This window comes from Puccinia triticina, chromosome 15A, assembly GCF_026914185.1.
Source record: "Puccinia triticina chromosome 15A, complete sequence".
NCBI lineage: Eukaryota > Fungi > Basidiomycota > Pucciniomycetes > Pucciniales > Pucciniaceae > Puccinia > Puccinia triticina.
In genome coordinates this window covers 3,123,533-3,142,518 of record NC_070572.1, presented here as the reverse complement: position 1 = coordinate 3,142,518, position 18,986 = coordinate 3,123,533, and the positions used below count along the sequence as shown (strand labels likewise).

The following is an 18,986-nucleotide window of genomic DNA, read 5'->3' as shown; positions in this document are numbered from 1 at the left end:
GAATTTTTCAACAATCCACCATCGTGGCGGACGACGCCTGGAGCTCCCCAGCCCTCTTTGCTGCATATTATCCAGGAAGCACCGTCCAGATGGGTGGAGCAGTTGGAGCAGACTCGGTATGAGGGAGGGGTATATTGAGGCAAACAAACCCGAGCTCTGGGGACACATCTTGCTTGGGCATGCGGGGTACAAAACTGGCCAATCTTGTATTGCTAAACAGAAGGGAATACGACTTGATCGATATAGCAAGGAGGAAGGATTTGGCGCTCGGTGTAGGTGGCCAGGTAAGATCAACAGGGAGGGAAGCAGCAGTGTCTCTATTGGTGACTTTTTTTATTATTCGCCCAGACTCAGACTGCCCACTCCGACCCCGATCCCGCCCAATTTGGCGATCCGCTCCTCCTCTAATCTTGTGCGCTCAGCCTCAGTCTCTTGGCGGTACTTGTTCAGATCCCAGTCTTCTTCGCCTGTCTCGTCGGGCCCTTCGTCGTCTGAGTAGGCATCGTCTCCATACACGCCCGTCGTGTCGAAGCTGTTGGGTGATCCCGCCAATCGATCAGTTTTCCTCGTTGGACGATTAGCAAGAGAACGAGAGAAAAAGAGCGGGCGCACGTGAACAGGTCTCTTCCACTCATGCCGTTCATCCTTCCGGCGGCAGCCTGCTGCTCTTTCAACTTCCGTTTGCCCTCTTCTTCGACTTGTTTCTTCGACAGACGCTCGGCCTTCCACTTGGCGAACGAGTCCTTGGTGACCGGGGTGAGCGTCTTGCCGAGCTGATGCCGCTCCCGCTCCAGGAAGTCCTCCAGACTGAGCTCGTTCTTCTTCGCCTCCTCCGCGTCCTTCTTCTTCTGCGCCTTGAGCACAAACCCCGGCGGCAGCGCATGCCGGTATTTACAGTTCAACCCGCCTGATGGGCATTCCTATCCGGCATGATTCAGTCAGTCTGAAACTGGTCCAACCTTCCTTAGCTCATTCGCTCCCCCCCCCCCTCCCCATCCTGAATTTCACTCACCCAAAACCACCCGTATTTCCCTGATTCGATGGCTTCGATGAAGTTTTTGCATACAACTGGGAAGGACAAACCGATGTCAGAGAGCTCCGAAAGAAACTAGATGACTGAGCAGCGAATGAGAGTGCGGAATCTGAGCTGCTGACTGTCTGTGGTCGTTTTGGGGTTTCCGTGCTTGGAAATGACGACGCTTTGGAGTTTGGCATCGTCCCATGTGTCCATGGTATCTACCATGCCAAAAAAGCAGGTAAGTAGCGTTGTCGAAACGGTTTAAGATCCGCACGACCATGGTGTTATTTACCTGTTTCTTTGGTATCTCGCCCGTCGGTATATAGATCTTTCTTCGTTGTCTTTCGGTCGACGTTGAGATCATGGCTAAATTTACACTTGTTCCTATATTGTACGAGGTGTTGAGGGGCGATCAATGGCTGATAGGCTCAAAAACAACTGTTTATTACTGTCTGCTTACCCTTTTTCGCATGTTCCCGTCTTGAAATATTGGCATAAGATCGTCTTGGGATCAGTGCCGAAAGGAACCTGATTTCGGTTGAGGAAAAGCTCTTCAGCTAGTCAGTTATCAGTCGCATTGATGTTTCGTTGATACTTTCGAGATGAAGCTGGCCGACCTTTTGGGCAACTTGAACAGGTTTGAAGATCTCGTTTAATTCTTCCCTCCTCTTCCGCTCCTGTTCTTTCTCCCTTTCCTTGTCCATTCTTGCCTTATCCTTCGACATAGCTTCCTTATTTTTGCCGACTTGCGCGGCTTGTTGTTTCGCCAGAGCGACTGCTGCTTGGCCTTTGGCACCCTTCTTGTTCTATTGGTTGGCGATGGATCAGTCAGCTGGACGAAAGCGGTCGTCGACGCGGTCACATCCGCCACTAACCTTCATGCCGAACCTGAGGCAGAAGACGAAATGCAGAGTAAGCGGGTGAAGAATGCCGGCTGAAAGAAACTGATTCTCACGTTTTGTCGGCCACAATTTTGGAGGTCGAGCCGCCGGCCTTGTCATTCTTTTTGGGTGGCATGCTGTCCGATGGAGGGGTGAATAATCGTCAGGTCGAGTGGAATCGTCGATGAAAACCGGGACTGGTTGGTTGGTGAGGTTTCCAATCGAGTCGAGTTGCGGGGAGCTTGCTTGGGAATGGGATGTTTGCGGGAATGGTAATGTAGTGTTAGTGTATGGTATGTTTATGTAAGCTTAACACGGGCGGATGTTTGAATTGAATAAAATCTTCGAGTTTCGGACTTGTGACAAAAAAGTGTCACCTCGGCACCAAATGCGGAGGATCCCTGACTTGAACAGGCCTCCTGGGAGTCAAACTCAACCTAACTCAACACAAGTCCACCAATGATCACCTTGTTGTTCCAGAAATTAAAGCGCCACCATTTTTGTTGTTCATCTCCACTAACCTTATCCCCTAGAACTTTGGACCAGTCATTCAAGGGACCATGCCCTCCTGCCCACCATACAACAATTGAGCAGCAAAATCTTCAATCAACAATTGAACACCAACAGCTCCACTGCTGGTACCATGGGTGGATTCGGGCAACGGTGTATCCGCTGCGCTGCATATAGCGCAGCAAAGCGGTTAGCGCAGCGATTTTTCGGGTCGCTGCGCTACGCGCTACGCGCTTTTTGATTTTCCCGGAAAAACATTCAAAAAATAGCGCGCTAAAGAAGCAATCACGTAGCGGTCAGCGCCGCTTTTCTCTATGCCATGTGGGATCCAAGAAAAAAAAAGGAAAAAGGGTTTAATGTATGTAAAAACATGTTTAGAACACAAAACTGTTCCGCTATCCGCTAATTTAGCGGGTAGCGTAGCGAATTTTCGCTTTCGCTGCGCTTTCGCTAATGGCCCTGGGAGGGTAGCGGACAATCGCTGCGCGTAGCGAGTAGCGCAGCGGTGTTCTCGCTGCGCTATCGCTTTTTGGTCTGGTCACGTAGCGGTCAACCGCTGCGCTACGCTAAAAGGCCGCTTTTTTTAGCGTAGCGCAGCGGATACACCGTTGATTCGGGGCCGGCAGATGCAGCTTCTCAACAAGCCAGCAAAGTTCCAGCTTGTCCTCTATCCGCTCCAGCTTCCAAAGCCTCAACAGGATGATTGGCGGCCTCCAATCCCAACTTGCAAGCGGGCATCTCACCCAAGATATTGCATACCAAAGAGTTCAGAAACTCACTGCTTCTTTCCAGGCCACCTTGAACGAAGCCAACGGATGTGGTATTTGCTTCAACGTAAGTAGCTTTCCAACAAAATTTTCTGTTTTCACAAGAGCAACCTGTTTATCCTCTCTTTTCTCTTGTAGAACCCGGGCCATTCTAGCAGCGTTGCTTCAAGCACTATGATCCAGTTCACTAACTTCAAGAGCTTGTTGCAAACCACCTTTGGCAAAAGCCCTTTTACCCAAATTTCTGCTTGTGAGTGCGCATCATAATTGACTTCTTTAGACTCACGCTGACCTGTATGTTTTTTTCCAGCAGTCTTCTTGAATCTCACCTCATTGTTCCAGAAGTTCTTCCAGCAAACCACTGATTCTTTGTCTTTCAGCTTCAATAGCATCATCACCCAGAACTTTCGCCCGGTCATGCAAGACATCATGCCTTTTCTCGTCCCATCCCTTGAACAGTTGGTCTTCCAGAAGAAACAGAGCCTCTTCCACTCATTCTCTCCTCCCTGGAAAATTTCCTGATTGGTTGGGCTCCACATCATGTACCATGTCATGTGAAGACAATTTTGTTCTTTCTATTTTTGCCTGGGTAGCCCTTCTTTACTAGAGTACTCCCTAGAAAATCTTATGCCATCTGGCCCTTCCATTGATCAGAACATTTTTTTTATGAACTGTTCCCTGACAAAGGATGGTACTACAGAGTCCCCTGCAGATGGGGGCTCAGTATGGATTTCTATTCTGTCCCCTCAAGGTGTTGAATTCTCTGCTTGATTGGGCCTTGGCCATTTCCCATCTAGGCAGTCAGTTCACATACAAGTTGGTCCTCCTTGAAAACCATGACCTGAAAGTCAGGGAGAATCATCACCCCCAAAATGCTCCATTCCTCAACATCATCCACCACTTTTTGTATACATCTCTGCAATTTGGAATACCTTTCCCACCACCTCTTTTTGTTTTAACCAGAACCAAACTCAGACACACCATGCTGTTCTTCTTTTCTTTGCAGCTGTTACTGGTTGTCATGTACAGTAAGTGCCTCTGCGGCCCTGCCGGGCTGCTGAGCTCCACACAATTTTGAAAAAAAATTATACATTTAACAGCTGTGGAATTCAGTAGCCAAGACAAGTGTGTCATTTTGAAATTTGGTTTTGTACCTATGAAAACCTAATTATTTATCTGAGATGCTGCATAGTAGAAAAATGAGATGGATTTTATGTGAATTTATCTTGTACAGAGCTACAAAGACAGAAAATTTAACTCCTTCAAATTGCAGCGGCGCAGCCGCCTTGGCCTCTAGTAAATCATAAAATTATAAAAATATTTTGGTGAGGAAATTTTGTATTACATAATCAGACATTTATATCACCTGCAAATTTATTTTTATGATTTTATGATTTATGCATGCGTAAAACTATGCAAACCAACTTTGAACACCTTTAATATCACCATAGTGTGCAATGTTTAATCAATCAGCACTTAAAACTAAAAATAAAAACAGCACCAAGTGGCAAGAAAAGTGACTCCTGGACTGCTTCCTGCAGGCCTGCCTATGACACTGGTAGACATCCCATCAGTTCTACAGCCGGGCGGCCCCTGCAGAACTGGGGCTGCAGAACTGACAGGAAGCCCCTTACTTTAGTGATAAGCTGAGTAGTGCTGGCATCAAGAATGAAGATGGAACCACATGATCTCTTCATCAATCATGATATGTAGATTAAAATTAACATAAGTAGACCCTCCTTGGGGAGCATAGTGAACTCTGATTCCAAAGGAGGCAATTGCACCTAATATGGCTTTTCTGGCTCTAAAGACTTGAGCCAAATGGCAGGGGAGACCTGACTTGGCCACATTTTACCCAATATCCCCCTCCAGACTTCTGATGCTCACTTTTACTTTTGCACCATTGAAATCAGAAGCTCCTTAGCTTATTTTCTCCCACTTCAAACTCCTTCATATCCATCCCCCCCGGCAATGATGGGTAGTTACGTTGCCAATAATGGTAGGGTCTTGATTAATTGACTAACTAAAATTTGACTTCCAACTACCAAATGCAGTTTATGTTGGGAGGACTGCTCCCCAACATTGTGGTGATTTATATGGGCAGGCGTGGAAGAATTTCAACTCAGCAATAGCACGGGCGGGAATGCACAAAGCGGCTGAGTGCAGAGTGCATTTTGGTGACATAAGCACTGAGGATGATGTCAGAAAAGCACAGTAAGAAAGTTTACAGAAAGTTGCGTGTGGACAGAATGCACGGTTTGGGAGAACACGGAATTTGGATTGGGGACCCGGACTGGAGCAGATAGGCAGGACTGGACTGCGGCGGACCAAAATTGTGGACTGATAGCAGCGGCGCGCCAGCAGGTGAGCCAGAAAAGCCAAAGCGGGTGGAGCTGGGGCGGAGGCACTGGTTAAAGACTAAGGGCCATGGGAGTTTGCTTGGCACTTGCGTGCAAGTGCCATCACACAATATTTTTTTAGAGCCCTGTTAGATATATCCTGGAACATTAACCTCAAAACACGCTCAAGTCATGATGAATTCATGTTGAGATGATGCTCAATTGAGCTGAAGGAATGCTGAAAAAGGGTTGAATTTGATTGAAAACCAGCCCAAACTTGACTCTATGTATTATTGGAACTATTTTAGAACACATTTCAAAATGCCTTGCAAAGCAATATCAGATACTTTGCAGAAAAAAGGGGTTTTTCACAGGAATGATATATTGGATTTCTCATGTGTTTATCATAAATTCCAAAAATCTTTATGTATGTTAGTGTCACAAAAACATGCACATGCACATTTGTGTGACACATTCTTCAGTTGCTGAATTTTTTCAAAACATAGCTGAAGCTCAGGGAAAATTCCATGGGAAAAAACCTCACATTAACTAGGAGTTGGACCTGACTTCATAAAATCTCCCTAAGATTATATTTATACATATTGCTGAAAATTACATACAATTTGTGAATGGTCCACATAAGCCTGTGGTGCTGCATGCGCACTCAGCTTGGTGATAAAAAATGTGACACACCACCATGCATGTGTAAATTTGTGTAAAATATTCTTCAGCTGCTAAATTTCTTCCCCAGGGAGTTTAAATTCTGGGACAAGTCCAGGGGGGCCCCAGATTACACAGGGTTTGTGAATGACTTCAGAAGATCTCCTCAAAGAGATTTATGTACAGATGTATGAAAATAAAGTAAAATTTGTCAAGGATTCTCTGAATCCCCTGGTTCTGCAGGGGCACTCAGTGTGGTGCAATATTGTTTTGTGATGGACAATGTGTCACGCAAACGTGGGGGCGTACGTTTGTGTGACACAAGTTGTCACACAAGCCCACACGCATTATAAGTTTGTGTGACAGTGGGACCCTCAGCCAATGCAAGCCAAAGTCAAACCATAGTACCAGGGCGAAATCAGACCTCCCAGAGTCTCACTACACTCCATCATAAGTTTGAACCATATGTAATAGAAACAACTAGAGGTCAAGGCGGCTTCGCCGCTGCAAACCCCATCACAGCAAGAGGCCACCCAGCTCAAATTCAAACTTGAAAATTTTTCCATAGTATTTCTCCCACTTTTCCGTGGAGGAAAACCTTTCAACAAAGCAATTTTACCAGGTATGTACAGGTTCCTATTAATTTTTTGTAGCCAGAGGTCTGGTGGAAAAGCTTTGGCACCACCCTAAACACTATATAGGACATTGTAAAACCATTTCATGATTTTACAGAACAGCCTGGGGGAACTTGACAAAGACCCATAAGTTTGAGAAAATCAAACTTTGCTTTCTTCTTATTTGAAGTATGGATCACAAGTAAGTCAGTTCAAAAGATTCAAGGGGACTCATTCAACATTCACCACAGTTCGACACATCTGAGAAAACTCAAAAAAAGAAAAATAACACCCAATCAGGACAGGCCTCATTTTGATTTTTCTACTTCCCTCAGGATGCATGACATTGCAGCAAAAAAAAAAGAAAAAAAAAAAAACTAATCTCCAGCATCAGAAAAAATAAACTAAAATTGGCAGGTCAAAGGAGTCACAAATAACATAATGTGGGGGAAGTGGGGGGGAGGGGGAAAAGAAAGGCAGAATTTACTAGCCAGAGGATCAGTGCAGTTCAAAACATAGCTAAATAGGTTTGTTGGCTGAGACACAGTAGCCACTGAGTTTAGAGAAGAACACAATGTTGTGCCCTTTTGTCCAACCTGAGCCAGGTCAGTTGCCCAACCACACAAGAGCAATGGTTTGATTAAGTCATGCAACCCCTTTGAGCATCCCAAGTGTCTCAGAGGTGCAGCCAAATGAATTCAGTGAGGCTGGACTTGAAGGAATGTGAGCTGTAGGATGGGAACAACTTCAAGCTTTGGTGAAAGGGTGTTGATTTCAGTACATATGTGTAACTTTTTTTCCCAAAGAAAGTGCTGCGTCCAAAATCCTTGCTTCAATTTCTTGGATGCTGATGCCAAGCTGTTAGTCCAATCACTTCAGGCGCCGGGGCTGGTCCCCAGAAAAGACAGTTTTGGGCTCAACAGGCTGGAGTTCCTTTGCTTTTGGCAGAGATGATGACCTTAATGTACAAGGTCACATGTGCGTAGTGCAGCTCATGAATGATGTGGCAGGCGTTGACAACCAGCCTTGTCTTGGAATGGTTGATGAAGTACTCCACTGCTTTTGGCCTGAAGGCTTTGGGGAGTGAGATGATGACAAGAAAAGGTTGCTCAAAAGCATCAAAAATCTAGCTTCTGGACAACGCAATGCATGAAGTTGGCCTTCTTGCCCATCTCCTAAGACATGTGTTGATTGCTGAGGTACCTTCATAGCTGGACTTATCCTGGTACATGGGCTTGTTGTCACCAGAAATGGAATTGTTAATAGTAAACAAGTCTTGGAAAAAAGGAATCACCTCAAGAGTGAGAGTCTCTTCAGGCGAAAAGTGAAGGATCCTTTTTGAACAAAGGGGTGGGTTCAACATAGATCACAGATCTTCTTGACCTTGCTTCCAGTTATGCCCAAGCTCAACAATTCTTCCAGAAGAGCCTTGCAGTTCTTGATCACCGCTTGCGCTTAATCTACAAAGCTAGGCGCGCTTAATCTACAAAGCTTGGCTTAGCCACCGCTATGGCCGCAATTTTGTGATTTTGTGGCCCGCCCTGGCAGCCCGCAAACACCGCCTTCTAGATTCAATCCTTGATTGTTTCATTTTTATCCTTTCAGAAACATATCATTCTTGACCGTGGTCATTGTGACATTTTGTGTTTGTCTTTATCACCACATCATACTCCTCAACAGGGTTGGTTTCCACTGGTTTGCCTATCAGTCCTGAGATATGGGCCATCTAGATTGTCAAACATCAAAATTTAACAAAATAAAGCTGTCATATCAAGGGGTGGAACGTGCTAGACTGAAATCAATCATTAAGAAAACACTTTTGCAATCAGCAATATACCCCAAGAATTTGTAGTCCCAATTGCAAGGATAAGTGCTGGCACCAAGCTAAATATCAAAAAAAAGTGTTGTCAATTTCAGTTGCACACAAATGAACTCATTACGTTGGGTATACCGCATGAAGATGTCACTTGATACCCGGGTACCCGCCACAGGTGTGGGTACCTCCCCAAAAAAACCACTAATTCTCAGCACCTGCACCCGCACCGGCACCCCTCTGAGGAGCAGGAAGCAGGTACCCGGGTACCTGCGGGTGTGGAGATTTTTTGCGGCTACGTAAGCAAGGAAGCCTTCTCGGCCAGTGAGTGTATGTATACCACCCCGCCGAGAGGAAGCCCTCTTGGCGAGCTGGTGTACGTGTTCCAGCCGGCCGACAGAAAGCCCTCTTGGCGAGCTGGTGTACGTGTTCCAGCCCGCCGAGAGGAAGCCCTCTCGGCGAGCTGGTATATGTATACCAGCCAGCCGAGAGGAAGCCCTCTCGACGAGCTGGCGTGAAGCCCTCTCGGCGAGCTGGTGTATGTATACCAGCCAGCCGAGAGGAAGCCCTCTCGGCGAGCTGATGTATGTATACCAGCCAGCCGAGAGGAAGCCCTCTCGGCGAGCTGGTGTATGTATACCAGCCAGCCGAGAGGAAGCCCTCACGGCGAGCTGGTGGATGTATACCAGCCAGTCAAGAGGAAGTCTTGGCAAGCTGGTGTCCGCATACCAGCCCGCCGGGAGGAAGTCATCTTGGCAAGCTGGTGTACATTATACATACCAGCCCGTCGAGAGGAATCTGACAAGCTGGTGTGTGTGAACCCACTCGCCAAGAGCAATCTATCTTGGCGAGTTGGTATATGTATACCAGCTCGCCGAGATGAAGCCCTCTTGGCGAGCTGGAGTATCATACCAGCCCGTCAAGAGGAATCCCTCTCGGCGACGAGCTGGTGTATGTGTAGTATACCCACTCGCCAAGAAGGATCCATCTTGGCGAGTTGGTATATGTATACCAGCTCACCGAGTGGAATCCCTCTTGGCAAGGGGTTGTTTGTATACCGCTCGCCATGAGGGATTCCACTTGGCGAGGTAGACGGGTATTGGGGTAGCAGCTCATCAGGCCAGACACCCGCACCCGCCGGCGGGTACCTGCTAGCCGCCAACAGGAACCCGCCCACGAACACAAGGTACCTGCAAAGAGGTACCTGATGACATCTCTAATACTGCTTGGTGGTACTATTGCCGTGGTGTTGGTTGTGAACCAACAAGGCGAGGGGAAGGGTCCGAAGACAGACGAGTTTGATCCGGATAGGTCACGTGGGAGCCTGTTGTTATCAACAGCAAGGCGTGGGCGGTGGCGGTGGCCGCGGGTGACAAACAGGTATGGCGACCCAATGTCTATTTAAGGAGGGAGGAGGTGTGTTTCCCCTCCCTGGAGCTTCCCTGATCACTTGATTAGGCCCTCCTTGAAATTCATTTTGACCCGCCCTTTTTTGCGTGTTGCTGCGGCACGGGCTGGAGGGTGATTCCAAGGTGCTCTCCGGAGTGTTTGGGGAGTAAATTCAACAGTCTTTTGAGAAAAAGTTAGGCCAAAACCATGATCTTGAGCTCCATGATTGTGTGGATTCAATAAACTTGGATTTAACAAAAACTAGCAGATTTTTGGTATGCACCCTGAAAATCAATATAAAAATAGTTTCTGAGAAACCAACAGGGTATGTGTTTGCAAAGAGGTCAAAAATAATCACCATCAAAACATGAGGAACTTTGGTCAAGATTGAGGATCAAGTAAACCTTATCATTAAATTGGCCTTGTTTCCAGGATAGGTATGGCATACATTTTACACATACATTATACAATACATCAAGTGTTGTTCAAGTTAATATCAGAATATGTTGTGGCAGACATGAACCTTGCCTTCAAACTAGTATCTAACTGAGATACAACCAAATCTATAACTGAGTTCAGAATTGTCACTTGCATGCAAGTGCTGAGCAAACTCCCATGGTCTAACATAGCGTTTTTTTAGCTTTTATCTTTACTGTTAATTGTAATTGCAATACTTCATTTAAGAGAAAAATCCTGATAGTTGTTACGTTACTGGCGCCTGCGGACCACCAGATAACAGCCTATTTTTGGCCCGTTATGCGTTATCCGGTGGATAACACGCAGTAACAACCTCAAAAAAAGAGCCTGTTACCAATGGTGAAACGGTACAGTACATGTATTGGTATTGTTTTTGAGTCCAATACACTGTATTGGTATTGGATAAAGTCACCAAACCAATCTAATACATGTGTATTGTATTGCCAATACATTCCAATACAATACAATACAAGTGTATTGCTGGGAGGGGACATTGGATTGAGCGCCAATTGCCCAGAAAAGGTGTTGTTTTTTTAGATACAATATGCTGTATCATATCTTTTTTTCAATACGATATATGGTATTGAATTCTGATGTATCAAAAAAAATACAATACATAGTATTGGCCAATACTGGTCTTGTATTGTATTTTTTGACCGCTGCTGTTACTAATTTACTTGCAAGGCCTGCAAAGACCCTGTTACAAATAATGTAACTGGCAACTATGGGTAACAAGGGTAGTTATGTTACCGAAATTATGCAAATAAAGGAACATAATATATACCCATTGTTGCCCCTGGCAAGAAGCATCCTGTAAATTTGTTCAAATGATTGATTTTTGTAACAATCTGTCTCATTTGAGCCGAGGCCATCTGAACACAGAAAATTTCAAATTTTGAACTCAAAAGCACCTAGGCTCAAAGACCACTTCAGAACCACCTCAGAGTAGGTGGATTGGGCTAGTAGTCATGAGAGGCATTGGGAAAACAATCTGCAGAAAATCTGAGATAGCAGGCTACCAGTCTTTCTTCTCAGTTTTCTTCAAAATCACAAACTACCCTCTCAAAACCATTTTGAAATAATAATGGTTTTTTACAAGAAAAACTTGGGTTTGTAGGGCCCATGGTGTGACATTAGAGGTAACCCTCTCCTTTGGAGGTGCAAAGAGTCTCCAAAGGAGAGACTTGGATAAGCTTGGGTAACACCTTGAATCACCAATTTGGAGTTAAGGTCCTCAAAGTTACAACATACCAACATATGTCATGAAAACAAAAACCTTATTTGCAGGGACTGTCAAAAAATCAATCTGTAAAAGAACATTGTAAAGATGTTGAAATTAAAGCCAGAGTCAGGCAGAACAGATGACAGGGTAAGAAGATTGGCTTACAAAAAGGTCTGAAAAGGACCAGGCAACTCACTCTTAGGGGCTCAAGTTCCTAAGCAGAGAGACTCAAGGGGCTGAAGTGCCAACTCAAGGATGCAGATTGGTCAGCACTGATGAGTTGTAATTTATCAGTAGCTAGTGGGCTTAAATAGACTAGATACAAAATGATCAACTTGTGGGTGCCATGGTGATACATAATGAATAAGGAAAAAAACAGGATAACTGATAATGAAACAAGTGACAAGAGTTAAACAGGGAGTGACATGAGACAAGTAAGAAAAGAGGAAGATCAAACAAGGGAAATTCAAAAAGAAGAGAAGAACTCAATACAAGGAACATTATGTAAATGCAATCTCAAGCAATGGAATACCCATTCCACCCTTGAACTGTCTGATGAATTGGATGCAAACTTTATGGCATTAATATAGACTTCCATGTCACAAAATTTTGGCTGGGTAGGAGGTGGGAAAGAGTTACAGCTACTCAAGTTTCAGGCTCATTGCTAGATTCAATAAACATGGCAACTGGGGTTGAAACAGGTGCATCAGAAGAACGTCAAGCCAAAAGTTGATTCAAGATGACGTGAGGGATGAAAATATAACTAAACAACTTACGCTTTGAGAATCCCCAACGCTATGGCCGTGTAACTGATTATGACAATGGCAGACGATTGACAATATGCACTTCTGGTTGGCCTAACTACTGGTGTTCGCTGAAGTAATCGACTTAAGGTTTGCTCAATTGACTCTGGAGGTATGGGTAATGTTGTTGCGTGAGGATAAAGTGCTCGGCAAGTTGGACAGCTAGAGTGTTCTGTGAACCATTTATTAACGCATTTGGTACAGAACGAATGGCCGCATATTTGAAGTGTTGTAATTATTTTCTCTTCTTTGGCCTCTGGGTTTTCGGCCTCTAGTATTTGGGCATCCGGTATTTTGGTGTCGGCGCCTGGTTCTTCGACGTCCGTTTTTTTTGCCTCTAATTCTAGTTTGTTTGTCTCTAGTTTCTTGGCCTCTTCTAGTTCTAGTTTGTGGGCCTCTATTATTTCGAGGAGTGGTTCAAGGCAAATCCCACATTCGTCATCAGGGCGGATGGTAATGTGTACCGCTCTACCACTAGATCTAACACTAGAGCTTGCGGAAACAGTGGGTGCGTGGATGGAAGTTTGTGAAGATGCCCTGCTCAAAGATACCTCGGGCTGCTGCCCTCCTCAGTTCAATAAAAAACAAAATTCAGCTCGCAGGAATCGGGAGGCTGAAGGCTCAATCTTTTCAACAAAAAGCACTCACATTATTGAGGAATTCTCGAGGTATATCCACGATGATGTGACCTCGGTAATTGTCAACTGTGTCGGAGTGGCTAGAGAGTTCTATAGCGGGTCCAATGCCCGAATTATGTGTAAATCCTCCTGCATGTTCCATTTGTAAGCTGTACCCAACAAGCTAGAAATCCAATCATGAGTGGTAGAATTCGAAGATTACAATCCAAATATTTCATGATGGAATGAAGAGCGCTTAACTAATAGCCATAATAACCGCGCAGCCATCGCAATAATTCAAGGGATTTTTATTCTTCAAATGCGTGATAAGCTCTGCCAGGTTTTCAGATTGTGTGAGTAGTGTTTGTTGGAAGACGTTGTATTCTTTGACAGATTTTGAAGAGGAATTGCACCTATTGGTAGGGTTTTACGGTTGTCGCACTCGACAAGAAGTTTCCACCAGCGCACACTATTCACCTTTCGGGAATCTATTTCAGGAATAAGAAGACTGAAATTCAGATTGATTGATCACAAGACTGGAAAGAAAGTATGATTGGCCGTAGTTGCAACCAGGGGAGTGGTCGAGTCAAACAGATAGCGAAAGAGATGAAATGCGCGATGGATAGGAAACCTATAACAAAAAAAGAAAGGAAATTGGTAACCAATCAGCACTCTCGATTCTTTCTTCAAACTTGTGAAGAAAGTCTAGTAGGACTGATCAAGAGTTCTGAAGGCAAGAAAATCTTGACCAGGGCCGGGCTATGTTCGTAGGATGGAAGCTAGGATGTATGGTTCATCTGATCCTGATACGAGCCTACATCTAACTTAGCTAATTTCCTCCTTCGGAGAGTCCCTGCGGGACGGCGTCGGCCCCTCCACATAGAGAGGGACTTGGTTCAGTTAGCGCCTACATACATTTTGCTGGGTGTCCAGAACTATGTATCCGAAGAAAACTGTGGGCCGAGGGTATTCCGACTGGAACTTGAAACATCTAAACTCAACTAAGTCCCTCTGTTTGTGGAGGGGGGACGCCGTCTCGCAGGGTCCCTCCTTCGGAGGCTCGCTCTTCGCGCAAGCTACAAAGGCCCTCCGAAAAGAGAGACTTGTTTTAAGTTAGTTGAAACATCGGCATTCAGGAGAAGATTCTTCAGCAGCTTATGCTTCTTTTTGGGTCTTCTTGTTTCAGGTTTGGATAGATTCACAAGCCCTGTCAGCAGTCCTGCCACAGAACTTAACACAAGTCTGCCCGGGGGCCAGCCACGGGTTCGTGAAGCAAACTCCCCGCAGGGGAGACTTGGGCCATAGGTCGGCAAACTCGCTCGATGAGTTTCCCACTTTTAGTGGGAGAAAACTTCAAGCTGCACCCACCAGGCATCCTCAAAACTTTGAGGATGTTTGGTCAGGGTTTCTGGAAGAGCTGCATCATCTTGTTCATCCAACCCAAAACCAGAAGAAATGCAGAACCTTGTGATTTTATACTGAATTTTATAAGGGACTTGGAAAAACGACTCCATAAATTGGTAAAACGACTCCCATACGTCGCTGGGACCAAATCGCGACCGGGTCCGGACGTCAACCTGGCCCCTATTTTGGGCTACCGCGCTTTTTGGGATTTGTTTTCCTAAAACGGATTTTTTTTTGGGATCCCATTAATTCTCCACCGGTCCAAATCCGCGCTAGCTGACAGGATATTGAGTTGTCCGCCCTCTCCACCTGACTCCCTGCATGGAGAGCGGAAGGGTCAGTTTGTAAGCGGAGTTTGAAATTCTTGTAGCTATTGGGAATGGTCCTAGCCAGCGGTGTTCCAATTTGGGGCTGGGGCGGGTTGTCAAAATATTGTGTCCATCTAGCCAAACCTTGTCTCTGCTGTTCCATTCCGGTGTGTCCCGCACTCCTCTATATAACAGGCTTTTCATAGTCTCTTGCGCTGATTTGAGGCAGTGTTTGAGCTTGTCCTGCACCTCCACAAGCTGGCAGAGTCATTCCGCTATGGCTGGTACGCACTGCTCCACTGCCGGGGTCCTGCTGTACGAAGGATTAAATCCATAGTTTTCCTTGAACAGTGACGCCCCAGTCAATGTGTGCTTGTTGTTGTCGTAGGCAAACTCCGCCGTTGCAAGAAGCGGGGCTCAATTTTCCTGTTGGTAGCACATGAAGTGGCGGAGGTATTGTTCCACTGCCTTGTTTGCAATCTCCAACTGCCCATTGGTCCGCAGGTGGTAAGCTGTTGAGGGGTGGAGGCGGATGCAACGGTGGGCCAGCTACGCTAACCGTAGCGTTAGCGTGGCGTAGCGTAGCGGAATTCCGCTAAATTTCAGTGTAGCGTTAGCAGAATTGCGCCTTTCTGCGCTAACGCTACGCGCAAAGGGTGCGCAGCTAATTTAGCTGTTAGCGTAGCGTTAGCGCAGATGCGCGCAATTGCGCTAACGCTACACACGCAGGGCGCAAAAGAGCGCGCGCTACGGTGCGCCACAGTGCTTTTAGCTGAAAAAAAGGCCTTTTTTTCCGCTAAAAGCGCTGTAGCGCAGCGTAGCGTAGCGTAGTGACTGTAGCGGCGCGCTAACACTAACAAAAAATTGGCGCGCTGTTAGCGCCGCTGAAACGTAGCGCAGCGTAGCGGCGCTAACAGCGCGCTAACGCTACTCAAAATGGGCGGGCGCTTTTTGCCGCTACGCTAAAGCTAAGTGGCCCTGTAGCGTAGTGTAGCGTAGCGGCCCACCGTTGGCGGATGCCAAGTCAGTTGTTTAAATTGTGGATGATTTGGGAGATAAAAACACTTCCTTGGTTGGAAACAATAGTCTTCGGAGTGCCGTGTAGTTTCCAAACATGCTCTGCCATCAGGTCCGCCAGTTGCTCCGCATTCATGGACTTTCTGCAGGGAATAAAGTGCACCATTTTTGTCACGTGGTCAACAACGGTCATTATGCTATTGCATGAGCCGGATTCAGGGAGGTCTGTGATTAAATCACACTACCAACATGGATGAATTTGCGATGTTGTATATTGATCAGTATAGCGTATATTGATCAATTTTTTTATTCCTCTTGATGCCTTTGTCTGTGTTCCATGTCTCCTTAATACTCTCCTATAATCTCTCAACTTGCACCTGTGTTAGCTTCAAGCCACAGGATTTTTTTTTTTTGCCTGATAAAATTCATGAATTTCTACATACACCATTCTGTTCTTCCTGAAAAAAAGACATTGCAAGTTTTAGGATTAATCCAGGGTGACTGAGGGCTCTCAAAAATCTTGAATTGTTTTCTTTACTTCAACCATTGATGTTATCAGAAGTCTCCAAATCTACTTTTTTTTCAAAAAAGGGAAAAAATTGACTCCTCAGAGCATCTCCACCTGGGGAGGTAAACCGGGTTGCTATCCCGCATTTACCAACCCAAACCCAAAAAAAACCACCCACCCAGGGTGTAAAACAAGTTTCCATTTTGCCTGCGGAGGTAAAAATCAGCATTGGGTTGCTACACCTGGCAACTCGCTAGCAACTCAATAGCAACTCCTTGCAGCTCATCCCCCCTCCAAACTTACCACCTTGGGTACATACAACGACCATACAGTACAGCTACAAAAAACAATTGATAGAGCTCTTGATGACTGGTCTAGCCGGTAGTGGCTAGCTTGCAATGTTCTAAATGTTTGGTAAATACAGCCAACACTGGGAAGTTACGCTATCCAGGTCGCTTGGATGTCATTTAGTTATCCAGTCCTATGTGGTGTGAAAAACAACATAAATAGAATCTGTGGGTTTCAAAAGAAAGCTTGAATTTTGCTTAACAAGATGAGCCCTGATTTGTTCCAAGAAACTCCTCTTTTTCATGTTGAAATATCATTTTTGTGAACAAAAATTAGTTATCTGGGTAACTTAGGCTAGATAACTAATTTTTGATGACAAAAGTGATATTTCAAAATCAAAAACATGAATTTCTTCAAAGAAATTAGGTCCTATCATGTTGAGAAACATTCAAGCTTTCTTGTGATACCCACAGATTCTATTTATGTTGTTTTTCACATCACATAGGACTGGATAACTCAATGACATCCAAGCAACCTGGATAGCATAAATTCCCAGTGTTGATACAGCCGGCTATCAATAGCTTTTAATGCTCTCAATGACTGGGCAGACATTGAAAAAGTACAGTCAGTCATTATCAAGAGCTCTCTTGATGACTATTGAGAGCTCTCTTGATGACTATTGAGAGCTCTCTTGATGACTGGCTATACTGGTCATCAAGAGAGCTCGGTCATCAAGAGAGCCGGTCATTGAGAGCTCTTGGTCATTAAGAGAGCTTGATCATTGAGGGAGCTTGGTCATCAAGAGAGCAGGTCATCAAGAGCTCTTGGTAATTGAGAAAGCTTGGTCATCAAGAAAGCTTGGTCATTGAGATCTCTCAATTACCGGCTCTACTGGTTGCTCTTGTTGTAGCCCAGAGGGCTACGCACTCCGAGACTCGCCGCAGTCGTGGTATCTTCAGCATCCCGGACTTGTGTCCGGGCTGAGGGAGTGTGAATCCATCCACATCTGTCATTAGAGTTCCTGAGTCACATCAGGTTATGAGCCCCCAACGCTTATAAATTCCGGCTAATCCTCTGAATATCTAAATCTTCAAACTCTTCGAGCGGCCGCCAAACTTAATACGTTTGCTTATTTGATCTGTTAATCACTTTTCTTCAGGTCACATATTTTTTTTTCCCCGACTCTCTCTCTCTTTGGATCGACTTAGTTGGACAACACCCAGTCAGGACTCGCCGGAGGTATTGAAAGCTTGATTTTGAAAATTTTCAGTAGCTAGGAAGACTAGCCATCTTTCCGAATACAAGACTGTGGCCCGGTCTTGTTCGCTGCTGATTTTTAGAGAAAGAGAGCTCTAGGTACTTCTACGTCCTAGGCATCGACCGATTCCACTCCTCCTCTCTCGACCGATTTTTGTTTTGTTTTTTTTCCTTTTTCTATCTACCGAATATCCTTAATCTTATATATCTCTACGTCTTCAATCTCCTCATTCACCTTTAACTTAGTTTTTCCCTCCACCTTTCCCTATTTTCTCACCTGCTTACATATCTCCGAAAACCTTCTCCGTTTTACTCTCCAATATTTTTCCTTTCCCATTCCTTCCCTTCTTCCCCATTTTGACTTCCACGTTTTCATCCATGACTCCGACACCAAATCCTGCCTTGACCTCAAAATCAGTGGGTGCCTCGAATTGGCACATCAACGACATATCTCACCGAACCCAACTGGCTGAAGATATCGCTTTGTTGCAGTCTAATTTCGAAAAACTGCCTCCCAGCCCAGAAACAACCACCGGACCAGACAAACAGAAGGGCAAAGCTCCAATGTACAAAAGCGCCTGCTGTGGGTTTATTCCCTGGTTGTTTCTGGTCCTCTTCCTTCTGTTTGTTCTGTCTGTTCTGTCCTGAGTGTTTCTGCCTTCTCTTTCCTCTTTTCCCTTTTTCTTCTTTGGTTCTTTTCTTTCTGTCTCAACTCACTGTGATCTCCTTATTTCCTTGTTTTGTGTTCTCTTTTTCCTGCTTCTCTTGTTTGTTGTGTGTGTGTGCGCGCGTAGCGTGCGGAGGATGTGATGAAATCTATGTGACATGTGGCTCTCCCAGAGTCCAAGTTTGCCAAACTTGGATGATGGGAGAGGCATGGCATTCTGATCCCCAGAATACGGTCCATCCTCAAGTCTATAGATCCTGTCTTCAGAGTTTCAACTTACGGGCTCCGCCCGCCGATCATCTTTCATCCAGAAATCCAGATCCCCTTTCCTTCCCCTTTTTAAGATCACTTCTCATCCCCTCAACAACAAAAGAACAACCGCCGCCGAGGATCCAAAACCCCGGCGAACCTCTCAAAACCACCCCAA

The 18,986-nt window shown here is 45.4% G+C and overlaps 2 protein-coding genes across 2 annotated transcripts; one reads left to right on the top strand and one right to left on the bottom strand.

Moving 5' to 3' along the window:
• Positions 1–336: 336 nt before the first annotated feature.
• On the bottom strand, positions 337–2,035 carry PtA15_15A299 (uncharacterized protein; the record flags this gene model as incomplete). The annotated part of the gene is made up of 10 exons (XM_053163490.1): positions 337–532; positions 613–807; positions 868–920; positions 1,013–1,068; positions 1,156–1,236; positions 1,311–1,402; positions 1,479–1,546; positions 1,765–1,824; positions 1,894–1,906; positions 1,974–2,035. The coding sequence occupies 10 exons, from the start codon at positions 2,033–2,035 to the stop codon at positions 337–339; spliced, it is 876 nt and encodes a 291-aa protein (XP_053027461.1).
• Positions 2,036–3,108: 1,073 nt separating this feature from the next.
• Positions 3,109–3,698, top strand: PtA15_15A298 (uncharacterized protein; the record flags this gene model as incomplete). Its single annotated transcript, XM_053163489.1, has 3 exons — positions 3,109–3,243; positions 3,315–3,426; positions 3,487–3,698. 3 exons carry the CDS (start codon positions 3,109–3,111, stop codon positions 3,696–3,698), a joined length of 459 nt encoding a protein of 152 aa, XP_053027460.1.
• Positions 3,699–18,986: the final 15,288 nt, after the last annotated feature.